Raw genomic sequence first — 24,006 nt, forward strand, 5'->3', positions numbered from 1 at the left:
CTGACTGGACCCTGTGTGTCATGGCACACAGATAGTGTCAGTCACTGTGTTTACATGCAGTCAATATTCAGGTTAAAGGGATAGTTCAACATTTTGGCAAATTGGCCCATTGCCATAATCCCTATAGTCTTAGCAGTAGGTTTGTTACCTTTTAGTGTTGGGCGATTTTGACATTCTCAGATCGTCCCAATCGCCCTCCCTGGAGATCGCCGATAGACCTATCTATCGCCGGGGGGGGGGGGCGGCCGTTCCGTACGTGTTCGTTCGACGGGGGGGGGGGGGGGGGGGCGTCGGCGTATGAGTTTCGCTTTTACCGTGCCCTGCTGTCATGCTGTCATGCATGCGCGCTTCTCTCTCTCTCTCTCTGTCTGTCTGTGTGAGAAAGAGCGCTATGATCAATGAACGGAACGCTATTGCGTTGCCGAAAGCCGAAAAATCTATTCTGGCGGACGTAATTTATTTGTGGCATATCAGGGAACACCTCGTCGGGCTGTAACATAGGCTACAGTAACAGCGCTGGCGTCGGCAGCCTAGTCACAGCCACAACAACACCAGCTAAACGTGTTTCCTCAAATTTGAGGCGGAGTGGCCACCCTGTTTACCACAGAGATGTTGTGTGCGGCCATATGACTACCTGGCTCCGTCTGATTGGACGTCGCCAGTGGCTGCATTTGATTGGTGAAACACTGTCATATGACAGAGTGTCTGTTGGAAGCAGCCAGAGAAGCGGCTTCATTAAAACAAAACAAACAGATTGCGCATTGGATCAATAAAAAAGTAGCGAGTATGTGTGTGTGTAAAATCGCCAAGAAAACAAAACATCGCCGATCGTCCTTCCAATCGCCGATAGACGATTGGATCGCCAATCGGCACAACCCTATTACCTTTAATTGTCGGTGCAAGCTATTTTTAGAACGGCGGAGCAGAGTCGTGAGCTGCTCAGAGCTACGCTATGGAGACTCATGGGATTTCTTGGTTTCCCTCATCAAACTCATCAAATACACAATCCAACAACTCCAAAACACTCTGGTGGACAAGTTGTGACCTGCACATTCACCACGCTATGAGATAATAATGGAATGTTACGAGATCAAGTTGTTGAATTTGATGAGGGAAACATGGAAATCCCATTAGCCTCCGTTGCGTTAGCTGAGCAGCTCACGTCTCTACCCTGCTGATCTAAAATCAGCCTGCTGACAATTAAAGGTAACAAACCTACTCCTAAAACTATAGGGATTATGGCAATGGGCCAATTTGCCGAAATGTTTAACTATCCCTTTAAGGCCAATATTCCGGTTTCTGAAACATTCGGAATAACCCGTTAAAGCAGATATCAGTGGAATGCTTTTGTTAATATAAGTCCTAAATAGTCCTATTTTCCGTCAGCAATCACTTACATGAAGTATTTCAGCCTAAACACGAGTCTCTCCGTCACTCTGCTCTGCTGTAACCCCAGGAGAAAATTTTCCTTGTGGGATACAAGTGTTATCCAATGAGGGGAGAGAACGGCATGAAGGGCTGTGTGTGCAGCCAAGGGATGCGCGTGAATGTGGTGACGTAGCACGAGGACCAATTGATGCCTGACAAGGGCGGGGGCTGCTAACTCATGGTGCGTTCAAGGAAACTCGTACTTTGTGTTTTTCCTTCCTGTGAAGTCATACCAGTTCGATCTGGTACGAGTTCACGGGTCGGAAGTTACGAGTGGCCGTTATAGGGAACTTTCACAGACAACAGGACGGTAAAAACACGAGCTACGGGTTACCTGGAACGCTACCAAGTCGTAGTTGTGACTTGAAGCTGTAACTTACGGTTTCAAAAGCCTGCCTTGAACACAGCATTAGCCGAAACGGCCGTGCCACTGATATCTGCTTTAACATGTGTGAGCATCAGGGTTATTCCTGTATACATGGCAATTGTAATCAATTGGGATATCCCGATCAAAACAGCGGACAATGTCTAGACGCACGTGACACAATGCGCGTCATTTCCACTTCTTCTTCCTGTATCCAAAAGCAACAACATATCCTGATAGGCGTATACATGACCAAATATTCGGGATAGAAAAGGAGTAACCCAGGGGTAATTTTCGGGTTTTTAAAAAACGGAATATGAGCATATTCCAGTTTTCAAAAGGGTTATTGGTGTTTACGTGGCTGTGCGCAGCCGGGTTATTACTAATATTCTGGTAATGAAAGGGTTATTGACTGCATGTGAACGTCTCCAAAGATCTCACCAAGACATGATGCCTCATCATGTCTTTAATGAGGACAGACAAAATTCTAGGAGTGGCCCGTATCAACCATCAGGAGGGTTTGCGCTCTCGTCCTTTACACATGTTGTCATAGAAACTCTCTGGAGCAGCGAGCACCTCCTCTTCCTCAGAGCAACATACACAGGTGGAGCAGATGTGGACGTGTTACCACATGATGACATAATGTTTTCAGCCCATCAATCCTATTCTCATGGAGTTAATATATTTACTGCAGAAGTTGCGTTTGTTTGTGTCCTTTTGTGGTGAAGCTGAGCCAGCTGCACGTCACTCAGGACTGAGCCTTTGGAATAAAGAAGCAGAAAGAATGGGAAATCATCAGATCCCTGGCCTTGATAAAAGTAGAGCACTGAGTCATGATGGACCAGTGTGTGTGTGTGTGTGTGTGTGTGTGTCGAGGAGTTGTGCACCAGTGTGGCGTCACTATGACTAGATACTGTGTCCTTCTGCCTTCACACAGCTGTGGGGATGTAATGAGCAGAAGTCTGTTGTGACTCCATTAAAAGTTCATTGATGCTGATTGAAATACACATGCTGTCTGGGGAGTTTTTAATTACATTAGTTAAATTGTCTCTTAAGCATTACTCAGTTATTGCTGCACATTTGCTGCTGAGGTTGTGTTTGCCTTTGGCAGGGTCAGTGCACCGCCTGCTCTGGTTAGTATGCTGCCACAAAATGAGGGTCCTTGGTGCTCTTCTAAGTATTTGGTGATGCAGGAGCCTCTTTGGGCTGAACTGGAATTGCAGTGATTCAGGAAGGCCGTAGCAGTATCCAGTCCTAATATGTAGTTAAAGGGATACTTCACCCAAAATCAATAATTCACCAGTTTTCTCCTCACCGTCATGCCAAGGAAGGGTTTGGAGAACTTTCAGAGTCATCAAAACGCTTTTGGAGTTCCAGGGGGGGTCCAGCTGGCAACAGATTTTCACATAATGGTGGCGTTTATAATGGCAGAGTTCACTTTTGAATCATCCAAAACACACACTATAAAACATCCAAATACTTCCATACTGCTCGTCCGTACTGACCCACGACATGAAAAAGTTGTTTGGAAAAAAATAATTTGATGGATTATTATTATTATTATTATTATTCATTCAATTTATATAGCACTTTTCAATGACCCAAAGACGCTTTCATTCATACCACATTCACACCGGTGGTGGTAAACTCCGTGTGTAGCCACAGCTGCCCTGGGGCATGCTGACGAAAGTGTGGCTGCACAGTATGCGCCAAACGGCCCCTCCGACCACCACCATGATCATTCATACGCATTCACGAGGCAAGGTGAGTAAGGTGTCTTGCCCAATGACACTACGACAGAGACTGGGAGAGAGCGGGATTCGAACCGCCGACCCTCCGATCATTGGACGACCCGCTCTACTGCCTGAGCCACTGCCGCGTGTTGAGATTTGCTGCGAGATGTTTGTTCGTCGTTGTAAACCATTGGATGTAACCACGGAAGAACATATCGCGCAACCACTGGGAGCTACTACTACAACAAGGCTAAAAACAGATCAAATTCATTTTTTCGGAACAACTTTTTCATGTGGCGACTTCAGGACACTTGGGTCAGTACGGACATTATAAACACCACCATTATATGAAAATCCAATGCCAGCTGGACCCCCCCTGGAACTCTAAAAGCGTTTTGATAACTCTGAAAGGTCCCCAAACCCCTCCTTGGCATGACAGTGAGTAGAAAATTGGTGAATTATTGATTTTGGGTGAAGTATCCCTTTAAGTTTGAATAATTCTTTTAAGTGTCTTAATGAAGCCAGTTTGGGGTTCCAGCTGGACTGATAAAGTTTCTCTAACAGTAGCAAGTAGATGTGATTCTGGTCTAGTCTGGTATTTTGACAGACTGCACAGGTGATCATCAGTCCACACGGATCAGTTAAAGTGAATTGAACTTTTCCTTTTTCAAGTTTTTTTTCAAGGTCAGCTGCATTGAACTTTGACCTCTGCTTTTGAGGAAGCTGGCAGAATGTAAATGAAGGTGTCCCACAGCCTCCATGCTCATGCCATGCACCCAGTGTGTTTCTGGCACTAGGAATGTGTTAATTTCCATTTCAGTGCACATGTTAAAGGATTAGAGCGGACACGCAGGCTGCATGAGTTGTGTGTGTCTCACGATATAGAAATTCTGCCTGTCATCTATTTTTCACGTTTACCACACGTGTCCCAGCAGTAACAACCTTCATACCACTGTATGTAATGATCCTGTTTCTCTGGTTTGCCAGCATTGTAGAAATCAAAGAGGGAAGGAGACAGAAATCAAATGTTTCTTTTTATCCTCTCATTCTTTGCTGACTTTCCAAAGTAGTAGTCTAGGCAGAATTTCTGAAAATGTGCTTATTTAAAGTGGTGGAGGCATTTTGTGAATATGTATAATATACAAAATTTCTAGGGGTATTAAAGGGTACTGAATCCAAATCTGCTGTATGAAGCTCAAAAATGCCCCAAAATGCCTCAAAATTTGAGAAAGAAAGTTAATTTACTCAGAATTCAATGTGTCACAATCTGGCAATCATGATAATGAAGAACTAATCTGCTTTGTGCAACTGAAGAATTCAGGCTGTGGCTTAAAGGGATAGTTCAACATTTTGGCAAATTCGCCCATTGCCATAATCCCTATAGTTTTAGGAATAGGTTCATTACCTTCAATTGTCGGTTCAAGCTGTTTTTAGATCGGCGGGGCAGAGATGTGAGCTGCTCAGCTAACGCTATGGCGCACAGTATTTTCACCTTTCCCTCATCAAATACACAATCCAACAACTCCATATCCGCTCTGGTGGACAAGTTGTGACCTGCAAATTCATCACACTATGATATAATAATGTAACGTTATGAGACAGAGTTATTTTTGAGGCAAATGCGTAGCAGGAACTACATTCCAGACATGGCTGCTGGGTGACTTCAAAAGCGCAAGTACTTCCAAGTATGTGCTTCATGTGTCATAATTAGGGCTGTCAAACGATTAATTTTTTTAATCGCGATTAATCGCATTTTTTCCATAGTTAACTCGCGATTAATCTCTATTAAAAATATTATATGGCGCTTTGGACTTTCAACACTCCAAAGTGTTATAATCTCTAGACAAACAACTTTTAGACCAGACCTAGTAGGCCTACCTAATCATAACACATGATGCATGAAACTCACACAGAATTGAAACGAATTGCATCCAGTGGAAATTGCCCTTTACTTTGCTACGTCTCTGCCTGGCCATGTGCATTTGTTGACAACCGATGCCGTCAAAAAAATAAATACATCGCCACGTGCATTTGTTGACAACCGATGCCGTCAAAAAAATCAATACATGGCCATGTGCATTTGTTGACAACAAAGCCGTCAAAAAATGAATGGATGGAGCTGTGGATATATGTTAGACTGTGTATATTTGTGTAGCAACCAACTTGAAGGTGGCTTACCGCCACCTACTGGACTGGAGGTCCCACACTCCAGTCCTCCAGTCCAGCAGACAGAGGACAAAATGGGCCGCGATTAACCGCGATTAAAAAATTTAATCGCGTTAATTTTTTTAATTAATCTAATCGCGATTAACGCGTTAACTCTGACAGCCCTAGTCATAATGTTACATAATTATACGTTATATGCGACGTTAGCTGAGCAGCTCCCGTCTCTGCTCCACCGATCTAACAACAGCTTGCACCGACAATAGGCGAATTTGCCAAAAATGTTGATCTATCCCTTTAAAACCGACTGTTTGTCACAGTCAAAATCAGTCTCACACATCCATCATCTGGACTGTAGCTTTGTCAGTTTATCGTTAGGTTGTTCTCCAATAAAAGCCAATGACTGGTTGCACATTAAAATGCATTTATAGTGAAAGACACTCAAGGAAACAGTCAGACTTAAATTAGGTGACATAACTGTATGCACCATAGCTTGTATGTATGCAAATATGTACAAGCATTGTGCTTTGCAATGAACTACTGTAAGTGTGAGTGTGAGTGTGTGTGTGTCTGTGTGTGTGTGTGTGTGCGTGTGTGTGATTGGATTTGTGCAGTATGGAAATGGTTTGATTCCTATCGCCTCTCTGTAGTCGTCCTTCTCATCCGTCTGTATGTCTGCCTCGTCCCACTCCATGTCATCTCTCCATCAGGGCAGTCTCCTCACCAAACCTCGTTGCAAGCAGTTTCCAGATGCCACCCCAGTATCTGACTGTGCGGTATGTCCCAGCCATTCTCAGGGGAGGGGTGTCTCATCACAATCAGGCATCACCCCTCTCTGCCGCTTTGCTTGCTGCCATCAGTCCTGGTCTCTTCCTTTCCAAACCTACATGCGTGCCTGTTTGTGTCTTTGGGAATTAATGGGTTTCAATGTTTAATGAAGTCTGCTTGGTTCAAAGACTGGTGTAAAACAGAATTCCATCAGCTGTTTTTTTTTTTTTAAGGTTTAGGGCTCACAGCCTGAGTCCAGCTCTCCTGTGATTACCTTTTCCTCCTTGGCTTTCAACAGGCTGTCCAACTCAATTCTTGCGGGTTTGAGTGTTGTGGGTGTCTCAGCTTATGATTTGTCCGTGCAACAACTGTTGTCTTCTCTGCCCTTTCTCTGACAGTGAAAGTGTTTCTTCTCGTATTTCTAGTGGAAGGGGTTGACTGGAGATGGGACTTTCCTCCTCGCACTTGTATTTGCCTGCACTAAACTGATTCAAATCCTACTGAAGTGACAGATCACTTTGTGATAATGCCTAATGTGGAGTCACCCAGGGCTCAGTCGTAGGGCCTCTGCTGCTCTAACTCTGTCGCTAAATAATGTACTGTGAGTGAGTTAAGGTCAGTGAAAAAACAGATTAAAAGTCAGTTGAAATAATTGGTCCGGTGACAAAAACGGGTTGACAAGATGAGCAATTTAGAAATATCTTGAAAAATGGTTTAAAAGCATCAGATTTGTTAAAATCTACATTTTGTATTCATGTTGATTTTATGTCATTTGAAATGACAATTTATTTTTGCAAAAGTAAGACTGAATGCCCAGAAAATGTCAAATGGTGTAACCACCAAAGAATGGTGAGTATTATTAAATAAATATTTGATCCACCTACAGTGGATTTACGTGTACTTAAAAATATACTGCAATAGATTTTTTTGCTGGATTTCTGTGTTAAAATTTGAATGCATTTTATCAACACTGAGCAGGACATACATAATGTGACAAATAATGTCAAATTTGTCCAAAAAAAAAATGTAATGAAAAAATACTGGTTACACCACTTGACATTGGGTTGCGTCACGTCATTGACCCAATTATAAATGTAACATGGAGGGAGAAAACATAGATAGTGGGGATATTTTACAGACTGATTCATTCAACTATTTTTATCCTTAAAATGTGTGAGAAACAGACTTTATAATCTTATCACAAATCAAACATTTATTCATATCATATGCATATGCATACATACAGTATGTGGTTTTTAGTCATTTCATAAAAATGATAATATAGGCATGTTTTGTTTTCAGATATTTTCTATTTCACATTTGAAATAATGTCAGCCGTTTACACTAAATCACAAGCAGTTTCATGTACAAATGAAATGTGATATATGTGACATTTGGTAACTTGAACTAATGACCTCCATATGTCTAAAACCCTGCTCCTTATCGTGCCACATAAAGACAGTCAACCTGTTACCACCTCAAAATGTAGCGACAGTCCCAGAATTAATGTGTTAAAGTTTTAGATGTGACTTCAGAATCATAGGAAGCACAAAGTGTTTACGTATGTGTGTATAAGTTACATCTTTGATTATTCCTGTTTTTGAGGACAGCAAAATACAAACACAGGGTTAAGCCTCAAAGTGAAACATCAGTGTCATTTTATCATTCTGTCAATGTGTGCCCTCCTCTTCCTGGATGACCTCATGAGTACAGCTTCATCCACTGCAGTGCTGCCATTAATTCCTCTTTGACTGGTTGAGTCAGGAGACACAATGGAGCCCCATGACTCCACCACACCACACCACACCACACCACACACTCACGTCTGTTTTATATTTGCAAGATATTTCTGTGAGTTGATTCTGTTGACACAGATAACACTGTTCCAACCCCATTGGAGCCACTCACTGCAGCCATTTGCATTTGCAATTAATGCTTATGTCAGCCCCGTTCTGATTGTTGATTGAATTAGATAACACTATCATGCAGCATGTTGATATTAAAGTTGCTGAGGGCAGAGGGAGTCACTGAGCAGCTGGAACGGTAAGCCGACCTCTGTAAACCTACACAGCTGAACGTGGAGGCACATTGTGCAGACACGGTCAGCCGGTCACCGCGGCGCTGCTGACGCCTGTGTTCGCCCCTCTGTTGTAGCTCTCCATGCTCTTCACCGAGGAGTGCGACAAGGTGCGGGACCTGATGCACGTCCACTCCTTCAGCTACGACTTCCACCTGCGAGTGGTTCACCAGTACCTGGTCGGCTGCCACATGACGCTGCGCCAGGGCTACCAGCTGACCGACTTCCTGGACGACTTCATCTCCCACCATCCCGATATTCCCAAGTTCGGACGCAACCACATCTTCCAAGGTGACTTCACTACCGAGTGCATATATACACCGATCAGCCCTAACATTCTGAGCACTGACAGGTGAAGTGAATAACACTGAATGACACTTCATCATGGCATCTGTAGCGCCACATTATGTAATAACGCCACATTATTTAATAATGTTATACATTTTCCCCTCATGATTTAATAACGCTGCATTTTGTAAGAAGTTACAATTGTTGTTGTCGGCTGTTGAATTTGTTTTATGAAGAAAATGTAATAATTTGGAGCAATATGTAACAACTGATGACAAAATTCTGCAAAGTTTATTACATGTTGTGTTCAAGAATTTTATTACAAAATGCAGTGTTATTACATCATGAGGTGAAAATGTATTACATTACATAAGGTGGCCTTATTATTACACAATCTGTTAGTGGGTGGATCGATGTTTTATTTGTTTTATGTATTTGTACCATAAAAATTTAAAGGTCCACTGTGTAAATTGTGGGGGGGGGGGGGCGCGTGACATCCAGCGTTCAGATTCTAGATTGCGGTGCTCGCTCGCTAACGCTAACCCCTCCCATCGGCAAAGTGACGGTGGCCTCCGAGGACAAACACATTTGGGAACTTTCAGGTTTATAACTCAAAAACTTCTCACTATTTTCTACCGACTAACTACTAACTCACTCTCTCTGCTGTTTCCTCCTCCTTCTTCTTTACTTCCTCCTTCTTCTTCTTTGGTTTATTTATGAATGTGAAACCCTTGAAAAGCGTTCTCTGGCTGGCTGGATTTTCTGTTCTGGCTGCCGTACAAACGTGGCGGCGCAAGATGGCGACACTCAGTATATATAAAAGAATAAGTATAAGGCTACAAAAACCAAACAAATTTTATTTTATTACGATTATACACTTATACAAATATATTAATGGGTAGTATATTCAGAATTTGCCAATAAACCTTGTCAAATATTTCACACTGGACCTTTAAGGACAAGTACAAAAACAGAAATGAAACAAGAATAGTAGAAAAACAGCAAAGATTCAAGAACGATTCAGTAACAGCAACAACAAAAAAAGAAAGCGATACAAGTGCCTTATTATAACCAGAAGAGAGTGGATGAGCATGTACTATACTAGGACAGGAAACTTAGGCAACAAGATCATTTTAAAATATTAGGCAGCAAGTGAACATGTTGTCCTCAAAGTTGATGTGTTGGAAGCAGGAACAATGGGCAGCATTAGGATCTGATCCAGTGTGACGAGGACGACTGGGTCTCTTGTGCTGCAGCTGCAGCTCTTGTGGGCTGTTCCCGGTCTGCAGTGGTCAGGATCTATCAGAAGTTGGTCCAAGGAAGGAACAGTGGTGAAGCGGCCACAGGCTCATTGATACACGTGGGGAGAGAAACTTTCACAATGAGTAGAAGACGAGTAACTCAATTTGCTTTTGGAATACAAAACAAATGAAAGGCCCCCCCATAAAAGATCTTTCAAAGTCACTCCCCAGAGCAAAAAATTAGATTCCAGCTCAGACCAAAATACAGCTGAGGTGGAGCAGCTGAATGGAGCCATCTATTTAAAAGGTTACACTGATGATGACAGTGTTTCAGTCAAATTCATTGTAGTATTGTGGCTTTAGTGGCGACATTGTTTGCACTACAACATGATTTTCATTCACACTTCAGTTGGCTTAAAAACATTCCTGCTCTCTTGGCTGAGTCTCACAGTAAACGGTGCAAAAACCCTGCAAGTTACTATCATGGTGCATTAAAGTGTCAGCCCCAGGCTGCAGCCATCTGTCTACGTCTCAGTCCTGATCACATGACTCTGCTTCAGAACATGTTGACTTGCTCTCATTTAGAATCAAGAGTCTTCAGTCGTAGGAATGTAGAAGTTCATAAACATGAATATTAACTTAAACTAGTCTCAGGTTACAGCCCTGTTTATCCAGAGTCACATCCCCCTAGAAGAAGTGATGTAAAGGCAGAATAAAAACACATAACTAACTTTTGATTCTTGACCGTCTTACTTTGTGTTGACCAGGGAGCTTCTCCATCTCCACGGGGATGATAACAGCTCACCAGCTCTACAACTACATCACTGACCATGCCAGCACCTACGGTATGAAGCCGCTGCGCATGTCCAAGACCGCCGTCGCCACCGACAACAAGAAAGGGACCCCTGACCTCCATGAGTACGCTCTGGTGGCTCTGTGGAACAGGTACGCTCACCTCTGAATCACTGAGTCTGTTCTTGTGTGTGAGCTGCTTCCTCTCAACCTTCATCCCTCCCTGCTCTAGTTCTGGGTCTTACAAGGATCTGGAGGGCCTGCATCACCATGACGACTTCGATGTGTCCCTGGTGGTGTGTCATAATGCTGCTCCGTTTGAGGAGCAGTCAGACGGAGAGAGGCATTTACTGAGGTAAGAAGATCCAAGACAGCATTATATAAAATTAATTATATAAAAATAAACATGGAGAGATGAAGGGGATTAAAAAGATTATGCATACAAATACATACAGTATATACACTCACAAAGAAATAAAAACCTAATCAAAGAAATGGGAAAAAAATAAATAAAATAAATAATAATTATTCTTTCCTTCGATTGGGGGTTAAAACTCGCCATCAGCCTGTGTTGCGGTGGATTGTTTTTCTCCAATTCTAAATCTCTCATAACATCTGTCATAAGATTTGAATAAGTTGGGGCTGCCTTTTGTTTCCAATTAAGTAATATCAATCTTCATGCAAGTAGGCCTATAAACAAAACCATACTATGTTCCATGTTCATACTTGAATCAATAATTCCTAGAACCGCCACCAATGGATCTAAATAAATAGCTCTATGTAAAATATTTGATACAGTCTGAAAGATAATCCCTGGGAAAATACACTTTACCATATTTTTTAAAACACCACCTGTATCAGTTGATCATTAATGTGTTAATGATTAATAGTTAACACTGTGTAGTTAACATGTGAATGTTTGGGTCGGGCTCTAATCCCTGACACTCTTCTCCACCTCCATGTACCTGTGTGCAGGCTGCGGTTCTACGTCATCATGACCAGTCAGAGGGAGCTCTTCCCCCGCCTCACCGCCGACATGCGCCGTTTCAAAAAGTTACCGCAGATCCCCCGCGAACCCGGCGACCCGGGTGGTCGGCCGCCCCCGGACCGAGCGGAGGGGTCCGGGTCCGGGTCCCGCGGCTCCGAGCAGGACCTGTGGGAGGAAACACCCGCCGAAGCCGCCGCCGCCTCGGCCCCCAGCGACGGCAACGAGTTTTACCCTCTGGCGGCGAGGGGCGGTCCGGAGGCCCAGGGCCTGTTCTACACATCCCCTCTGTTCCCTCTGCTCAACAACGAGGTGGCGTCGGCCCACAGGCAGATCCAGGCCAGCGTGGAGCAGGCCATGGGCCACTGCCGCAGGGACAACCTGTGGAGGAGGCTGTTCCACGGAGAGCACCTGGCTCTGGACAAACTCAAGCTGACCAAGCTGTCGTTCAGCGAGCTGGAGGAGCTGCTCAAGTCCGTGCAGAGCCGCTCTGTGGGCGAGATCGATCCACAGCTGGTAAGACCCACGCTTGTTCTTTAACATTTTTCCAGCACCTGATGGACGTCAGAATCACTTTAGTTTATTGCAGGCCTTCTTTACATTCTTCTGGTGATGACCAAGATCTGATCAGTCACATGATCAGGCTGGAAACAAGCCACACATCATCATGACCCCATGCTCACAGTTTACAGCCACTCCGTGTTTCAGCTTAACTCGGCCACTGACAGAAAGTTCATGTCTTGGCTGTGAAGTCCAAAGTTTAAGGTCTCATCTCAGAGCCAAAATGATGGTTCCCTCCATTCTTTTCTCAGTAACAACAACATAAACTCACCATGTTTACACAGAAGCCAAGACGCTCAATCAGGATCAGAATGGGCTTTATTGCCCCTGTAGGGAACATGGACTCAACTGATGCACATGGTTGTCTCCATGGTACAAAAAAAGGGCTAAAAGCCCACTAAAAATATACTAAAACACACACACATTCCACATTCTGTACATATTCTTCATATTGCACATATTCAGCTGCAAACAATGATGAACGCTGATGGTATTGCACAGCTCTGTTGCTTCGAGTGAGATTGTTTAAAAGCTTTATAGATGTGGGGATAAATTCATTTTAAAATCTATTTAACCTGTAGATGGAACTCAGTAATGATAGATCAGAGAGTTTCTTCTGTGCTTGCAAAAATATAGTGGAGCCCACTCTGTGTTGTGTTGTGTTGTGTTGTGTTGTGTTGTGTTGTGTTGTGTTGTGTTGTGTTGTGTTGTGTTGTGTTGTGTTGTGTTGTGTTGTGTTGTGTTGTGTTGTGTTGTGTTGTGTTGTGTTGTGTTGTGTTGTGTATAGAATTGTGGGATTATGACACTGAGCAGACCTTTCTGCTACTGCAGATAGTATACTTAGTGGCCATTTATACCTCACACAACCCCACTTCAAAAAACCTGGACTATCCCTTTAACATATATTTAGGTGTTTGTCTTGCCTTCATGCCCTCAAAATGTGAGAATTTACAAACAAATCTGTAATTAGCAGGCTCTGGAGGATGAAGTCCATGTGGTTTTACGAGCTGTTCCCTCAGTTGTCATCCAATGATGTCATTAGCTTTCATATTTGCATAATACCACCCCTACCTGTGAGTACCGGTACTGGTAGAGGGGGGGGAGCTGATTTGAGCGGATGAAAAGAGCTGTGATGTTTGATCCTTGGGGTATTTTGACCAAAGCATGTCACAGACATGTCTTTAAGACACCTGGGAACTATTTTAATTTGTAGAAAAGGGGCAGAATATGTCTCCTTTAAGTCAGGTTTTGACTTGACCCTGTAAAGTGCATCGTGTTAATATGTGTTGTGATTTGGTACTTTACAAAAATACTGCAGAGTGAAACACGTACCCATGAACAATTGTCCACTTGTTTCTACAGGACTGTTTTCTGACCATGAGTCCGGCCTGGTACCAGAGTCTGATCAAAGTCCTGCTGAACCGCTTCCCTCAGAGCTGCAGACACTTTGACGACAACAGCATCCAGTACCTGGTGAGGAGATGATCTTTAGTTCCACTCATCTGGCATGGAACTGGTGTTTATAGGTTTTCATACATGAATGTGTTTTATTGGTTGAGAGACTACAAAATATGAGTCCTGTCACTTTTAGTTTTAGCCACATCTCTCTTTCTTTCAAAGGTGCATGTCATGGTGAATATTTATGATCCAGTTTGGATCAGTTCAAGAACTAAGGAGTTGTTTTTTCAGCATTTGACCATGGCGGAGAAGATTGAACCGATCGATCTCCTCTTGTAAAAATGTTCATCTACTCTGTGTTTCTGTGTTGTTTTGTTCCAGGCCGTTCTGAACCAGAAGTTCACAGACTGCTTTGTTTTGGTTTTTCTGGACAGCCAAGCAGGAAAAACAGTACGTTTAATGTTTATGTTTAATTTAGTTCACATATTGTAGTTGTGCAGACACCTCAGCTGTGTATCTGCTTCATCACAGAGTCTGAAGGTGGTGTTTCGGGAGCCTCTGCCACCGCAGCCACAGGCCAGCAGCAGCCCTCCCCCACAGCTGGTGTCCATGTACCATCACCTGGAGTCTGTCATCAACACGGCCTGCTACAACCTCTGGACTGGACTCCTATAGAGCTGGTCTGACCATGAGCCACACATGGAAACAGGAAGTCACAGAAAAGCAGAGGACAGTATGTTTCTAGTGTTGCCTGCAGCTCGTCTGAGCTGCTCTCTTGCCATGAAAGATGAGGGGATGGATGATGTTAGTGTGTTTTTGTGATGATGCATCAAAAGCCCCACACCAGTCAGAGAAGAACTCAATTCTTCCTAACTGGATCAATCTTAATTCTCATGCAACAGCCTGATGAAAACAAACAGGCTGCAAATTCAGAAATGATGCAGATTCAAAAACATAAACCAACATGATCACAAACATGCTGCAAATGGAAAAGAAAATGCAACAGACAAAAACTCATAAACCCTCAAAACAAATGCAACAGAAATAAGAATCAAGTTGTAACTGTCTCACACCAGCTCATATGAAATATGTGAGTTGAATTATATCGTAACTGCTGAGTATTCAGCAGTTGGTTAATGTTTTAGTGCGGCCACCTTGACCTTTGACCACCGACCACCAAATTCTAACCCTAACCCCTTGAATTCCAATTTGTGCCAAATTTAAAAAGTTCCTTCAAGACGTTACTGAGATTGTGTCATAAGAACAGGACATCTGACCAGAAGACAGCACAGCTCCAGCTCTGACATGGAAACATGAAAACACTTCAGATCTTGGAAAAAAAAAAAAAAAACCCACATACACACAAAAGCCTCTTCTTTCCTCCCTCATACTCTCTCCAACAGTGGACGATCCAGTCAGAGGTCAAGCCTCAGATAAAGCTTCGAGTCCAGAGCTCTCCTGTTGTATCTGGATATGCAGTGTTTTTTTCTGTTGCATTCGATTTGTGAGTGTTTCTGTCGTTGCATCATTGCTGTTATTTGCTGTGTGTTAATGTATTTTTTATTTGGTTTTCTCATTTGCAGCAAGTTTCCATTTTTGTGTTTTTTCAATCTACTTCATGTCTGAATATGCAGTCGATTTCTCCTAATGAGTCACTGCGACGCCTCCTGCTCCAGGGAGGTGATGATGTCACAGTGATGATGTCACAGTGATAGTCCCACAGTGAGCCGAGCCTGTAGTTTTCAGCTGTAGATAGATACACCTCTGTTAAACAGCCAGTACATCACAGGTGTTAGTATAAACAAAGAACGTCTCTGGTATAAAGCATCCAGTTGCCTGTAATGACACATAAGAGGGTGTGTTGTAGTGAGGATGCTGCACCTCACCTTCATCAAAGATCAGCAGAGGACATGAAAAAACTTAAAAGAATAGTTCACCCAAAATTCTAATTGCACTCATTATCTACTCACCCTCATGTCGACTAAGGGCTGGGAGTTATCCATGGCTTCTCTGAGTTACAGGGGGTCTCGGCGTAGCAGTGCATGTCCATATAACGGTTGCAAATGGATACCAACTGTCTTCGTAACAAAAAGACACACCAAAAAACATCAAAATACCTCCATGCTGCTCGTATGTAATGTCCGTCTTGTATTGAAGCCCCGGAATGCGAAATTCTCCAAATCTCACAAGATTTGGACGGACCAGGAAGAGGTTCCGCTACAAACAAGCTTGAAATATAGACTTTTTTTTTTTTTTTCGGAACAATTTCGCATTTCGGGGCTTCAATACAAGACGGACATTACATACGAGCAGCATGGAGGTATTTTGATGTTTTTTGGTGTGTCTTTTTGTTACGAAGAAAAGTGGTATCCGTTAGCAACTGTCCTATGGACATGCAGTGCTGCACGGAGCCCCGCTGTAACTCAGAGAAGGCACGGAGGACTCTGAAACTTCTCCCAGCCCTTAGTCGACATGAGGGTGAGTAGATAATGAGTGAAATTTGAATTTTGAGTGAACTATCCCTTTAATCTTAACCCACAACCTGTCGTCCTGCTCGACCGCACACGTCACAACATTTGCTCACACTGAACCTTTGTTTATTCAAACTAGAATACATCATCAGAAACATGTGGACAAGGGAGAAAGTTCAACACTGTACTGCAGTTTATCAGGGAGGAGGAAATCAGGGATCAGACTTTGGGAATCATTGACATCAACTCCATCAGATTAACTCCAGCTGCTTCAGAGTGACCCATCACAGTTTTACCATCACAGTAGTCTGCTCTGTACAGTTTCTGCTTCACTTTACGCAGAAGCCACATCAGCAGGTGACCAGTCATCATACCAATAAATCAGTAATGAGTTTTAAAACACTGGGACAATTGAAGGTGAATGAAGTCTGGACTTGAGGGTCTTGGTCCTGGAGTTCTCAGCAGTTTGGATTCACTCAGGCTGATGCGTCGTGCTTCAGTGCATCATTATCATCATCGGTTACCCACGTCCTGGTTGTGAACCTGCCCCGGTCTCAGACCCACAGCTTCATAGAGTGTGTGCCTTCAGTTTGCTGGCACTTCAAACTACGTAAGTGTTTTTTATGGGTGAGCAACAGCTGAGGAGTCAGTGTAAAGTCTGAGGGCCTTTATATTCAGACCTTTGATAGTATCAGCCCTGCTCCCCTCTTTACTCCACTGCCATATCTGCTGTCCTGAAGTGCCTTCCTCTGTTGATCCCTCAGTTTTTTTAAAACTCCTAGCTTCCATCAGCTCTGCAGAGGATCTTTAGAAACACAGTGAAAGTGCCTGAGTCAGTTTGGAGAAATGCGACTGAAATTGCCTCCCATAAGCACAAAAATGGCTCATATTAACTTTGATGATTTGCATCATAGCATGCCACATGTCATCTGCATCTCTACAGCATGCTGATGATAATGAATGTGACTTGTCATGTGTGGGTGGTGATCATACCTCCATTTACAAGAGGGCATGAAGCCAGCCTCATGACATCACCTCAAACACCAAGACTTGATATGGCAGTGCCACATTCAGGCCTCACAGCTCTGCACACTGTCAGAGGGAAACCAGACACAGGCCTGAGCCTCCAACAGATGAAGAGTTTAGTTCTGAAGGTTAAATTATGGAAATGTGACCAGTTTGACACTGTACATAAACACTGCACTGTCTCTAACTACATGTGTATATAATGTATGTACAGACTTTATACAGTATGTGAAATGCAAAATAAACTAGAAGGATGACTGAGAATGTGATGAATCATTCTTACAGTATTACTTTGTTATTACTATTGCATTAAAGGGGACATATTATGGAAATGTCACTTTTTAACATTTGGGTGTTTGTCTTGCCTTCCAGCCCCAAAATGTGAGAACTGACAAAGAAATCTGTCATTTTCAGGCTCTGTATGTTGAAATCCACGTGGTTTTACAAGCTGTTCCCTCAGTTGTCTACCAATGATGTAACTAGTTTTCGAATTTGCATAACCCCACCCCTACCTGAGACTGGTAGAAGGTGTGGGGCGGGGCAAGCAGTGGTTCATTTGCATTTAAAGGGACAGACACTGAAACCAGCCGTTCTGAACAGGGCTGTGATGTTTGATCCTTGGGGGATTTTTTTTTTTAAGGGATATTTTGTGGGGGCCTTTTCGCCTTTCATGGACAGGAGAGTTGAGAGAGAGACAGGAAATGGGAGGCAGAGAGTGGGGGAATAACACACAGGTTAGTGGGATGCGGGATTTGAACCAAGGCCGCATGTCACAGACCTGGGGACTATTTGAATTTGTGGAAACTCCAAGGTAAGGCCATGAAAACACTAACATATGTGTATAAAACATGGACACGAACCAGAACGTGAACAATGTTTTACACACGTCTCTAATTAGGATGGGTGTAATCTGTGTGTCTGCAGCTCAGAGTGAGCTACTCCACATCTGGACAGTGTCTGAGGAACACTGTGTAGAGGACTTTGCAGTGCTCAATGTGATCTTGGATTAATCCGTGTATCATTTGTTTTTTATCATGGATAAATGGGCTACAGGTCTTCTTGTGGCCTTCTTGTTTTTTTTGATTGCCAATTAAAAATAGAAAGAACGAACAATACACAGATTTTTGGAGGTATACAGACATCTTCTACACCACCGTCTGACATGGAGAGGCGCTCACCTCCCACCCCAAGGTAAGGGTCCGGGGACAACATGTTAATCCAGGTAGAAGTTAAAGTTCCAAGATGGTTGAAGTAGGAAACATCAGAGACTCAGATGAGGAGTTCTATGAGCAGAGCCAGAAGCCAGCAGGTGGAGCAGGACGGGTTAGACAAGGCAATTTTATTTGTATAGCCCGTTTTTACACAGCATCATAACAACATCCTCTGCTCTTAGATCCTCACACCTTGTATTTGTTAGCTTATAATGGCAGTGGCTAACACTGTTGGTGTTTATGCTAATGCTTACTTTCTCTTTCAAGACTGACAAGGTTTCAGGTTTATTTAGCCCCGCCCCCTGTCCCCACAAAATAAAAGGATTGGTCCTCAGCTTTGTGATGTACAAAATCCTGGCTGTCATTGATTGGTTGGCCGCTATCAACAGAGGAAAGACTCAGTCATGGTGTTGACTCATTGTATCACTCATCATATGTATTACTATATGAAACATCATATGGATATTGATGTGGTGGAACACTGGATCTTCCTCTCAGGGTTTTCAAACTTTCATTAAGGCGTCAGTGTGGCAGGTCTGTGGTGGAGTCACCAGAGCTCTTCAGCTGCTGGGTGTGCAGTAGTCTTTGATCCAACCCAGGCCTTGCTGTGTGGAGCCTGCAGTGAAGACACATGAGGATTAATGTCTGTTTGTTTTTTTCTTCATTAGGTTCCATGACTATTAAAAACAACGTACAACACTCACCCAGTGGTTTGTATTCACAGCCGATGTATCCCTGGTAGTTGAGCGTCTGCAGCGTGTTGAACAGGTATCTGTAGTTGAGCTCTCCGGCGCTGTCGGGTTCGTTCCGGCCCGGAACCTGAGCGACCTGAACGTGACCTGTGAAACAAAAACAGCCCCCGTGTTTTATCTACATCCCATCCAGAGGGTCGACTGAGCAACAACTACACAACGGCATCAACAACAAAAGGAAAGACTGGATTAAAGTGTGAGACGTTTGCATGAAAACAACCTGGCATCAAATTCTTGTGCGACTAATGATTTTTGCAAATTAACAGTTTGTGCTTTGTTGCACTTCGATATTACTGACTAATAATTAAAGCAGAAGTAAGCGATCCGGTCGTTTTGGCTAATGCTGCGTTCCAGGTAGGCTTTTGAAATCGTAAATTACAGCTTCAAGTCACAACTTACGACTTTGTAGCGTTTCAGGCAACCCACTCGTGTTTTTCCGACCTGTTTTACCTGTGAAAGTCACTATAACGGCCACTCGTAACTTCCGACCGGTGAACTCGCACCAGATTGAACTGGTATGACTTCACAGGTCGGAAAAACACGAGTTACGAGTTTCCTTGAAGGCACCATAACAGTCCTCGTCCCTAAGTCACCACATTCACGGCGTTCCTTGGCTGCACACACAGCCCTGCATGCCGTTCTCTCTCCTCATTGGATAAAAACTGTAGGATACGATAAATGTTTTCTCCTCGGCTCAGAGCAGAGCAGAGGGACTGACAGACCCGTGTTTCAGTCCAAACACTCTATGTAAGTGATTGCTGTCGGAAGATATAACTATTTAAGACTTATATTAACACAAATATATCACTTACTTCTGCTTTAACTATTATTCATAACAATAATAATTTATACTTGGGACTAAAATGATGTTGCACTGGAGATTCAGCATCCTCTCATTATTAAGAAAACTAGGTTTAACAGTTAAAGGTGATTGATTCATCAAAATCAAACACTTACAGTAGCAGTGTTTGATTTTGTCATTGACCTATAAAGCCTCACAAACTAATGGTGTGCAGATCAATACTGAAATATCAATACATGTTTCCTCGTGTTTCTGCTCTAAGATCAATTCTCACATCAAAAACAAAAAACAAATAATATCTTTCATCAATAATTGGGTGTAAATGTGTGATTTTATCATTCTATAGGGTCCAGGACACAGTCTAAACACCTGGGTGATAGGAACTACTTCATCTGTCTTATGAACCATCTGTAAATAGATGAGCCATTGAACAACTGATGAGGGCTGAGATCACATCTTACTCACCAATAACGGGGAAATACTTGTGTATGTTGTGTGTCAGGTTTCCGTCCATTATTTGCCAGTGGAAGACATCCTGAAACAGTTCAACCATCCCTCATTAACAACTTTAAGATGGTTCTCCTCAGTGAAGACACATTTCCAGAGCACCCACCATCTGCAGCCTGATGTTCGGCTTTCCAACCTTCTCCAGGATTTCAGCAGCTGCAGAGACAAACCTGAGGATCAGCTCAACACTGTGTGTCTGTCCACCTGCTGTTACTCACTGTTCTGTCAGCGATTGTTACTGTGAATATGCAGGATGTGTGGTATTTGTCAGGTAAAGAATTAGGACACATGTCTACCCATAATGCAAATCCTGACTGAATCCATCCATCCATCAATTCAGGAGACTTTACAGAATTCACTCTAACTGGAGATTTATTCAGTGTCCGTCTGTGTCAGGTTTGACTCGCTGGTCAGTCACAGTCACACAACCCTGCACTGCGTCCAACACTGCACCATTATAATAGTGATAGGACAAGGTTTAAGAGCACCGGGGATGGCAGTGTGATTGGTTTAATAATGAATATCTGAATGAATAATGAAGAGATTATCTACAACCTCTGTGAGCCATGAGGCTGGAGCAGCTGTTAAAAATATATATATTTTTTTAAAGACAGGAAGATGCCCTCAGTGCACTTCAGACTCTGAGCTTTGATCAGTGGCCTTAGTCTGGAAATTACACCACTGGTAGCAAGTACAGAAATTAAAGGAGACTTTTCCTAATAGTAATACTGCTACCAGAGCAGCTCTGGATCAAATGTGTTATTTTCTAGAAAATCCTGTTAATTCGTAAGTCGTTAATAGTTTGGACCCCTGCTAAAACTGAACAAGTGTGAATAAAATAAACTATGGTACTAAATTGAAATGTCCATCACATTATAAATACAGTGAGCACTGACACACAGCACTAACAGGTTATTATCTCTACCACTGCCACATAACCAGACAATGATGACTCTGTAACAGAATCTGTCCTGTGCTGTCTCAGTGGGACGTTGTCTTACCATGATGAGGAGAGTCCAGGAAGTACCTGGGATCTGTGATCCTCGTGTTGATTGGTTCAATCAAACCAGTGATTCCTTCCTGTGAGGACCAGAGACATGTCACTACACCAACATAACACACACACAAAGCACCAGAGTAACACTGTACACCCATGAGATGCATGGATATGTTTATTTATTTCAATGATTCCTTATCTCCTCCACCTGATGGACAACTTGCTACCATGCAACCTCATTATTTGGTTTTTATAAAGCCACTCAGTGTAATACTCTAGTCTTCTGTGCCCTGTTGTTGTATATTGTAGAGTATATACTGAAGCCTCTTGTATGTACGCTGCTGTGAGACACTGACCTGAGAGAGGACACCAGCAGCGTGGTTCAGGTTCTGGACAAAGACAGCCTCCATCTCCTTGGCGACAGCCGTCCTGTGTGAGTCCACAGGAACCCTCCCTGCCATCAGGTGGATCCTGGTGGTGGAAATGGAAGAGATGTGACACTGCCTCGCCTGCTGCTGCTCTGCAGCCCTCAGCGTTACAGCCTGCTGGGCAGGGAGCAGAGCTGCAGGTCACATGACGTCAAACAACTGTTGACCTCATCAAACACACAGTCCTGAGGATGCAAGTGACAGACTGAGGAGGGGATTCAGTGGCAACAAGATAATAAAAGTTGAAAATTGTATTTTTCTTATACATTATGCACTTCCTTCAGTTTTGCAACCACAACGAAAATGAGACTGTAACAAGACGTGAAGAAGTGAAGGGGTCTGGATATTTCCTGAATATGCCTGATCTATATCTCTATATCTTTATGTATTTTAACTGTTTCGAATGCTGGGACCCTCACTGTGCTCAGGTGTCAGGGTGGAGAGCTTCACCTCTTGCAGTCCAAAGCTTTGGCGTACTTCACAGCCAGATCCAGACCCTGTCTGAACTCTGCCTCTCTGCCGGGAACGGCTCCGAGGCCCAGCTCCCCTGCCTCCACGTCTCCTGTTGGACACACAGTTCACCCACCAGGTCAAGGAAAATAAAATGTTTGCTGGCGATTTGGGTATCGACAGAGAAATAACAAGTTGTATGAATTTCCCTTCCCTTAATAAAGTAGCCTAATTTTTATCTTTGAACTCTGGGAAGAGATGGTCGAGGCTGGGTTCACTCCAACACCAGATTGAATAATTAATAAACTTAAAAAAAAACTGAGGAAGGATTGCTGAGACAGCAAAACACAAAAATATTGCCACGTTGTGTTCACTTCCTCCTGAGTAATGCAGAGTAGGCTAACATACAAACTGGTGCTGGTTCACCAGAAAGCACCAAGTTCTGAGACTCCAGAGCCAGAACCAGAACTGTGTCTGTCTGAAAGCTCAGTCTCTGTGTGTGTGTGTGCGTGTGTGTGTGTCTCTCTCTCTCTGTATGTGTGTGTTACAGACAGTGTAGCTACTGTACCGGGCGGGGTGTTGATGAGGACCACCTCCACTCCTGCAGCCTTCCTGGCCGCCTGCAGCTCGTGCAGCCCGGTGTCGTAGAGCCACGCAGCCTCCACAGCCTGGAAACCCGCCGCGGCCGCAGCCACCATCCTCTGGCTGAAGTCCGGCAGCTCCGTGAACAGCCACGAGATGTTCGCACACAACTTGAGCGGAGCCATCTTGGTTTAACACAGAGACCAACGACCGAGAGGCCAGGTCAGCCACACAAACACAGTGTGACCCGCTGAGCGAGTCTGCAACACTGCTGCTGGACTTTCGGTCTGCTGACAGCTACAGTGTAGCGCCGTCACAGAGGAAACGGAAGTGGAGCCCTTCAAAGTAAAACCGTAGACAAGCGATATTTCTACTCTATTTGAAATAAAGTTTAGATCTTTAGGCAAAATAAGGTACAAATAAATTAAATGTGCGCATACAAAAAATACACATGCACGTTTCTTCATAGGCTATTTGACTATTTGGCGGCTACAATGTCAAAATTCACAGAACTCTGGTGTAAACCAACCCAGCTCAAACTGCTCAGGGCCACTGTAAAAAAAAAAAAAAAAAGTGAGTTCTGACTATTTGAGAACTCACTTTTCTCTCTCTCTCTCTCTCTCTTTTTTTATTTTATTTATTTATTTATTTTTTTACAGTGGCCCTAATTCTCTTCGTAGGAACTTGTAGGCTACCTAACTGGTGAAAACTGTTTGTGTGATTATGTTTTGCTTTGGGCCACAGAGGACTGACTGACTTTAGAAGGGGTCATCTATGACCGGAGAACATAGGACCTATGTTGGTTAAGTTAAGTAAAAAGACCAGGTAGAGGCTAGACAGGCCAGATAGAGAGAGAGAGAGTCCATCAACCGGTAACAGTGGGGAACATACTGGGATTGGGAACATACTGTTCCCCGATCACTCCCCTTCAGAAAATGGCATTTAGTGTTTTAGCATTTCAGAAAAACAGGCCTACACACAC

The 24,006-nt window shown here is 43.4% G+C and overlaps 2 protein-coding genes across 2 annotated transcripts in view; one reads left to right on the forward strand and one right to left on the reverse strand.

Moving 5' to 3' along the window:
- szt2 (SZT2 subunit of KICSTOR complex) overlaps nucleotides 1–14,696 on the forward strand; it is a 94,882-nt gene extending 80,186 nt beyond the window's left edge. Inside the window, exons 68-75 of the mRNA XM_085773520.1 lie at nucleotides 6,399–6,464; nucleotides 8,611–8,824; nucleotides 10,830–11,007; nucleotides 11,087–11,209; nucleotides 11,830–12,355; nucleotides 13,763–13,873; nucleotides 14,180–14,248; nucleotides 14,330–14,696. Of these exons, the coding sequence (XP_085629646.1) occupies nucleotides 6,399–6,464; nucleotides 8,611–8,824; nucleotides 10,830–11,007; nucleotides 11,087–11,209; nucleotides 11,830–12,355; nucleotides 13,763–13,873; nucleotides 14,180–14,248; nucleotides 14,330–14,473 (1,431 nt within the window). The 3' untranslated portion in view covers nucleotides 14,474–14,696. The remainder of the gene's footprint in view (nucleotides 1–6,398; nucleotides 6,465–8,610; nucleotides 8,825–10,829; nucleotides 11,008–11,086; nucleotides 11,210–11,829; nucleotides 12,356–13,762; nucleotides 13,874–14,179; nucleotides 14,249–14,329) is intronic.
- A 3,970-nt stretch (nucleotides 14,697–18,666) lies between these two features.
- On the reverse strand, nucleotides 18,667–23,336 carry hyi (hydroxypyruvate isomerase). Its single transcript, XM_085773533.1, has 8 exons — nucleotides 23,011–23,336; nucleotides 22,443–22,554; nucleotides 21,921–22,035; nucleotides 21,569–21,647; nucleotides 20,674–20,723; nucleotides 20,526–20,595; nucleotides 19,211–19,345; nucleotides 18,667–19,122 (listed from the first exon to the last, which is right to left on the reverse strand). Exons 1-8 carry the CDS (start codon nucleotides 23,207–23,209, stop codon nucleotides 19,067–19,069), a joined length of 816 nt encoding a protein of 271 aa, XP_085629659.1. The 5' UTR covers nucleotides 23,210–23,336; the 3' UTR covers nucleotides 18,667–19,066.
- Between the last annotated feature and the right edge of the window lie 670 nt (nucleotides 23,337–24,006).

Source organism: Trachurus japonicus, chromosome 4, assembly GCF_045865225.1.
Source record: "Trachurus japonicus isolate A0001 chromosome 4, Traja_1.0".
NCBI lineage: Eukaryota > Metazoa > Chordata > Actinopteri > Carangiformes > Carangidae > Trachurus > Trachurus japonicus.